A 7,828-nucleotide genomic window follows, 5' to 3' on the forward strand; every position below is an offset into this window, starting at 1 on the left:
AAAATTCAAAGAAGGCGTGACAATAACAGAAATCTTTAACTAAATTGAATTTATCATTATAAAAAATTGAACTTAATCTTTTAAAATTTTTTTAGAAATATCGTATATCATTCATTAAAATAAGATATGCAAGCAATTAGAGGAAACATATGGTCAAACATCTACTAAAATAGTTGATATGACATGAAGGTATTATACCGACATGCAAAAAAACTGTTCATTCATATGTCTAATATATTGTGTGGTCATATAATATACATTGTCATTTAAATTATTGAATTTGAGTGCAACTTACTCTATATTTTAATTACCTTAAAATTCGGCGGCCAACTTGTGACACCGATTAGAACTGTACAAAATGCAGTTTCATTAACTATAGCTTTTTAAGTTTAATTTGATATTTAGAAACCCTTGTATACTGACATAGACCATTATGTCCCAAAAAGTGACCAGATATCCGCATTCGTGTACAGCATTAATATGTTTATGGCACTATAGCCGAGTGGTTAACGACTCGGAGTATCAATCAAAAGATTTCTGGCGGCATGGTCCAAAGCCGTTAGGGGCATGACATTGTTTCCTTGTGCAATAAATTGAAGAACTGCTTGGTTCCAAAGTGTTGTAATAAGCTTAATTTAGCTTTAAGTATTTAAGTCGTATAAACTTAAGTGTAGCTATATTCAAATGAATTGGCCTTTACTCTATAATGTACATGTCATACATTTGATTTCATATCAGAAATATTCTCTTATAATAAGAGCAGTCTAAACAGGCTATATCTATGTCATAGCATTGTCTTTTGACTACATAGTTCACAATTATATATGTCACAATCGAGCGTTATCTTCAGGGAACTTTAGATGAATATGTTTCAATAGAAATTGTAGTTTGAAAACTGAACAAATATGGGTAAGTTAAAGAAATAAATCATATAGAATATATTTTATTTTGATAATGATGAAAAGTAGAATGTTGTAAGTTGTTCGATCATGTAATTTTTGGTTGTTTCTTTGAATGAATTTGAGTTGTTTTAGATTTCCTTTTTATGACATAAATATAGAACGAAATTTAAGTGCTTTGTTTCAACATGATTTGTACGCCATTGTTTTTGCATTTGATAAACTATAAACTCTTAAGCCGTTATGTTAGAAAAAAAACACTTATGCTCAAAATATTGTGAGAAATGAATAAAATTCCGTCGTCTTTCTGTCTCTGTCTTTTCCTTTTTTTGATAAAAAGAAAATCTAGAATATTATGCATGAAGTGTATGCTATTGCTTCGTAATTGATTAAATAAATCAACAATTCTTTAATAAATTACGCATGTAACTACCATAAGTGTTTTACCTAAAGTTACTTTTGATTTTTCCATTTAATTTTAACTTGATATTAAGCAAAAAATTTGCTCTAGTAAAATTTGGTATCTGATTGGCTTATCTTTCATCTTTTATCTGACGCAATTTATGTGGTGCTTCTTATAGCCTTGGTGGGATACTCTGGTTTGTATAATTATATTGAAAGAATCGTTTAAATAAAGTGGCTGATTTGTTTCACTTTTGTGCGTGGCGTTGTCGGTGGTAACAATGCGGCGACAAAGCGCAAAACGGCGCCTTATCGCATTGTCGTCTTGTCTCTAGCAAACACGCCAAACGGCGAGTTGTCGCGATGGCACATTGTCGCTTATAGAAGAATTGAATATTTGGAGCTTCGACGAGCCATTTGACATCACAATTAGAAGCCAACCATTAGATATAAGCCAAACACAGTGCGCCATGGCGACAACGCGCCGCCTAAAAACGCGCAGTTTGGCGCATTTCGCAGCGACAAGACGTCAAGACAAAAAGGTGATATCGATATTTGTTGTGTTGACACAAGCAAAAGTGTAACAAATCAGCTATCATATTTAAAAGATCTTAAATTCTACAAATATAAAAAAAAATAAATGGTCTCTAAATTTCATTCACTTCAAATAAAAAAAGTAAAACTTGAAGAAACAAACATTGTCAATTTTCAATGGTGGCTGATTTAGAACACTTCTGTGCGTCGTGTTGTGGCTAACGACAAAACGACAAAGGGCAGTACGGCACATTGTCAGATTTTTGTCTTGTCGTCCTGTCAATAACGATGTACGCCAAACGGCGCGATGTTCTGATGAGTGTTGTCGCGATGTCACCTCGCGTTAGGCTTAAATTGAAGGATTGGCTATTTGTATATTTTTTAGCAAAGCGACAGGGCAACATCACGGCAACGCGCTGCATGACAACGCGCCGTTTGATGTGCTTTGCTAGCAACAGGACGACAAGACGACAGTCTGCCAATATAGCGACAGAACAAAAAGGTGATAACAATATAGGTTGCCTTGTCGCTATGGACAACGCAAGACGCAAATCGTACCAAATCAGCCACCATACAATTCAGAAATAATGGTCTATGTCTTACAAAACAAAGCGATGATATAAACAGCGGTCGGTTATTTCTTGCCATCCACCGCCCGTGCACTGCATATATATGTACGGAAGCATTCTGGTGCCGATTTATGATGCACTATTACAAATGTATAATTACTAAGAAGGAGATAAAAAGCCTAATAAGGAGTTTATAACTCCTGCAATCTCCTATTTAGGAGCTTTTAAGTCATACGTGGGAGATGTAATCTCCGAATTATAGTTCTATTTCCTACGTAGGAGTTATTAAGTTCTAAGTAGGAGATATAAAGTCCTACGTAGGAGTTATAAAGTCCTACTTAGAGAGAAATAAAGTCATACGTAGGATTTATAAACGCCTAATTACACTTTTTATCTTCTATGTAGGAGTAATAAAGTGACAAGAATACAGTACGCCGTTGGGTTGAAATAGGTAGTGATACCTTTGTTGTCAATACACGAATGTTTTTACGACCAATGTTGTTTTTCAGAAACACTTGAATGTTACAGCAACTTCTGCTCAAATGTTGTTGATAAAGTTAAATGCAATATCACAACGAGCACTCTGTCCTGTTCAGCTGGTCAGGTAAGGCAAAATTGAATATCATACACATTAATTAGTATTTAATAGGTAAGATAAACAAGATACTTGAATATAATTGTGATAGTCTAGACGAATACAAAATTACAACATTTGCATTTCAAGTACGGAGTAGATAAAGTAATAAATCACATTCCACACAGATGTGATAAAAATATTAGCTAAAACTGCTTTACAACAGTGATGATGAGATAGAGTGAACCAAAATTATACGTAAAAGACACACACGACTTACTTACTTACCTCGGACATAATTAAATTCAATCATTTTCCTATCTCTTTTCAATAGACATTATTTGTTCAATTATTTTGAAAAGAAAGATCGAAGAATTTCATGAGATGGAATAATTAATAAAAATGTCGTATTTGCCTTATTGAATGTCATACAGTTGAAATTGTGAAACTATTATTGTAAAAGTTTTGGGTATTTTATGTGTGTCACATTACGTTGCTTTGTCAGTCAGCCGATAACATATGTTCAATTCATGAATATTTGAAAATTATTTTTTCCAGTCCTGTTACCAAAATCTGACGGCAGGACAACAGAGTCTTGGGTGCATTGATAATCAGGTATTTAAAATTCTCCTATTCAATGAAAATGTTTAAATGGATTTTTAAATAGACTTAATAGATTATTTCACACCAACATATTGATCTGTGATTTATGAAAGACTGAACAAGAAATTCACATGTCAGAAATGACAAAAATGTATAAAAAACATAAAGGACAAACAATTTTTGCTTTGTAAGGAGATTTTTTTATATCCTCCAAGAAAGTTTCAATCACATTAAACAGTTCAATTGCGCGTACAAAAATACCAAATGTAATAAGATATGAGTGATAATGTATTTTGTTTGATATGAAAGTCTGAAAATAAAAATGTATTGAAGTTGAGTTAATGGACATATTTCTGCTAGAAATAAGTCAATTTCTTTTATTTTCTTGCTTTCTGTTGTTCGATTTAACGTCGCATCAACGCTGTTAATGTCATATTGCGACTTTCCAGCTTTACGGATTAAGGAAGACCGCATGCACTATTTCAGGCATCTGAGTAGAACCACCGGCGATCCATAAGCTAGCTGGGTAGCTTCCTTACATGAACGAAATCTAAGCCCATGATGGGATAAGAACCGATAGCGGTGAGGGGCAAATAGTTTGAAGTCAATGATCTTAACTACTCGTCCTCGAACGCCTCCTTTTCTATTTGTACGTTTAGTAATTAAACAGCGTGCGCCTTATCGCTGTTCTTTTTGTTCACCTTCTTTACCAATACTTTAATTCAGAATTGTGATTCGCATGCTGCAGTTTCTACAATTGTTGGAAGAGGTCTTGTATCTAGGGAAACGTCATTGTGTTTCGAATGCTGCTCCACCGACCGTTGTAACTCCGCCCTTTGTCTCCATCCTAAACGTAAGAGTGACGGTATTTGTGTATTGAATATATTTTTTTTTATAAATTAAGGTTTGGTCTTTAATGATGGTTAATTATGAAAATCTGGAAACAAAGTGATTCCGGGGAAGCATTAATCACAACACACTTACAAGAAAACTGCTGACTCAGTTTGATTGAGTCTGTACATGAGGGATAATGTATACATGCAACATCCCTCATACCTTTCCTTAGTGTTTAGTTAAGCAATAGAAAGAACATTGAAACACGAGGCTATCTTAATTGTTTGAGTGGCTTATTCAGAACTGCCGATGGTCTTTGTCTTTTGTATAATAGACGAAATTAAAAATCCTAATAATCCCCAGAACAAATGTAACCAATGTACGAGCATATAGATATGACTGTTTTTATTTATTGTCCTGACAATATGTAAACCCCACAAATTCCATTTTCTCTATTTTTCGTCATTGTATTGATAATTATTTAATTAACCAACCACTGATTCGAATTTTTGGAAAAATATAAGTTACAAGTCAAAACAATCAAAAGTCATAATCACAAACAAAACATGTTGGCTTACCATTTATTCGTATAGACTGTATATATATGCCTTTCAAACATTACGTATAATTTGCAGTCAAAAATGTGTATTAGTTACAGAACTCTTTACATACAAATAAAAAATTTATTGGAGAGGTCTTTAGACCTCTCTCTCCACAGTGTTGAGAATGATTGCTGGCGGCATCCGCTTTTGTGCATCAAATTGAAGTAAATACACCGGATTTTAAGCCTCAACTCATTAGAATCAGTCTACAGACATTGTTATTGGCATGCTCCGCTTGAAAAAGGACTTAACTTAAACGAAAATTTAACATTGTAGTGGACAAATCGGTACAAAGAAAATCGGAAACTATCATTTATGTGACTTAACACTACGAGCAATGGTTCATTCCGTTTTAATCCTTTAATTTGTATAAATCGATTACTGTTCTCTGAATTAGGTTTTACTATTTCATGTTCCGAAAATAGTAGCAGTGAACTATAAGCTACAATATCACCATGTACTATTAAATGACCAAGTGTACCGTGTACCGACATTGAGCTTACCAAAAAAATGATCGAAAATTTAATTATTGAATGTACAAGAAACTTTTATTTTGATACTTCCTTTAATGTATATCATTTATTTTAAGTTTAGTTTGTTAACATAAATTTTAGTCTGCCCTTTGTAGAAAAATATCCCTGATACGCCAAGAAAATGTCCAATTCTTCGGCATATTTTTCTTCAAAACAATAAAAAATTGAACTGTAAAAACAAACTTTCATTAGGATACTTTATTCAATATAAGTAATAAATTGGATTATGTTAAATGATTGTAATTTATAAACATTCATTGTGCCATTTATACTAAAATATCTCGAATTAAACAAACCTTCCACAGCTTCAAAAGGAACTTTGGCATGCTTTTTTTAAAGAAGCAAACTTGTATATATTTCAGCAAGAGCATGTATGGATGACGAATCGGTGGACTGTGCTAGATTGAATTCTATTTTTAGCATCTGTAGTGACGTAGCACACGCTAAAAGCGTGTGTGCAAAATTCTGTGGACTCTGTATCGGTATGTATTCCTTTTTGTCCAGATATTTCACTTTGCATCATATGTAAGAGGCATCAACCGGGGAGTGATTTTAAGTGTCGAGGAAAACTGCTATTATACTAAACAACAATTTCAGGTGCCATACCATTAACAAGTAACAATAAGTTTTCAATTTAAACATTTATTTCAATAACACTAACTGCAATGGGTAATTAACAATCCATAGCAACTTCATCACGACAGGTTCGGCCAATAATATTTAGGAAAGACAGTACCAAAACGTTGTACATGCAATACATTGTCCACGGTCAACAATCATTTTTCCTGTTTTATGTGTTAGGATATATTTAAAAAACAATATCTTACTGTTCGTACATTCACCATAAGCTGTAGAGTTATCATGTCAAGAAAGGTCTACGTAAATCGTATATTAAATTTAAATATTAACATTCGATTTAATAATTGTTTGTCAAAAGTTTGATTGAAATATTTATGATTAAAGTCAGAGAGGAAAATTGTAAATTGACAGTATATTTTAGTTGACGGAAACTGGACATTATGGTCTACATGGAGTAAGTGCGATGTAACCTGTGAAAATGGACACCAAACTCGGACTAGAACCTGCACTCATCTGGCACCAAAGAATGGTGGCCTTAATTGTGTTGGAGACGGGATAATGACAAAAGTTTGTAAGAAAGAACAACCATGCCCAGGTAAGGTCTAAACAATTTTCAATGACAATATTAGATTATGTGATACAGCTTTTTGATATAAATAAGCACATAGATCTATTAAATACCGGTAAAAATATAAGTGTGACCCAATTACAAATTAGTGAGAGCAAATCATTCATTTATCATTATTATTAGGTTTTAAGTATAGGATTTAAACATGTACATGCCGCATACGTATTATTAAAAGAATCGGTTCTATCACTTTTTTCATTACCTTATTGTCAATTCTCGAGGGAGTTAAAAATAACACTCTTATTTTATACAACACTGTTTTCCAGTTCATTTCAATTTATTTTCTTTCTCATAATTATTGTTACAACAAAAATGAATATTTTCTTGATTTAAAGCTAGTTCAATACAGCTTTATTCAATTTAAATTAGCACATTATCGTTTGATTTCAAGTTCATGGCGGATGGAGTGATTGGTCACATTGGGGTACATGTTCAGTAACTTGTGACATGGGTTTGCAGCGTCGCACGAGGACATGTTCTAATCCACCACCAAGTTTTGCTGGAAATCATTGTTTCGGAGACAATTCTAAAACACAACTTTGCATGCCTTCACCATGTGCAAGTACGTATTGAATTGACACAATATTTGATCAATATAAAATTATTAGTATTAGTGAAGCCAACTAGAGTCCTGTCCATGCGAAAAATAACGTAAATATAATAAAGGCAATTAATGTTGAAGCCAAATGACACTCCAAACATTCCTAATATATTTAGATGCGACACAACAAAAGTAATTATATATTCTCAAATGAAATGGTTTTTCCTCATAATCCATTTTTACACATTATATTAAACCACCAAAATGAGAAGAGAATTGAAAAGAATTTTCAATGATATTGAAACATTGTTCATCCTTACGAAGTCATCCCGAGCATTTCGATATACAACTCCAAAAGATAGTAAAACAAAGCTTTATGGTGTGATTCGTAATTGTTCTATTAAACCAATCATAGGGATAAAAACCGGTTAGGTGAGAAACTATAAATCTATAAATCGTTGTTTTATAATTAATTTTCAATAGTTGCTTTAAATAAGATCGGCAAAATATTTTACAGACGGAGGTTGGAG

General features: G+C 32.9%; 1 protein-coding gene across 1 annotated transcript; it reads left to right on the forward strand.

Annotated features, from left to right (window-relative positions):
• Positions 1-905: 905 nt before the first annotated feature.
• Positions 906-7,319, forward strand: LOC132719997 (coadhesin-like; the record flags this gene model as incomplete). Its single annotated transcript, XM_060703972.1, has 8 exons — positions 906-909; positions 2,221-2,337; positions 2,914-3,008; positions 3,537-3,593; positions 4,308-4,446; positions 5,913-6,032; positions 6,551-6,724; positions 7,149-7,319. Coding segments are annotated over exons 1-8 (877 nt in total), but the record flags the coding sequence as incomplete, so codon positions are not given.
• Between the last annotated feature and the right edge of the window lie 509 nt (positions 7,320-7,828).

The sequence above is a fragment of the Ruditapes philippinarum genome, unplaced genomic scaffold (assembly GCF_026571515.1).
Source record: "Ruditapes philippinarum isolate M1 unplaced genomic scaffold, ASM2657151v2 ctg25143_1_1_1_1, whole genome shotgun sequence".
Taxonomy (NCBI): Eukaryota; Metazoa; Mollusca; class Bivalvia; order Venerida; family Veneridae; genus Ruditapes; species Ruditapes philippinarum.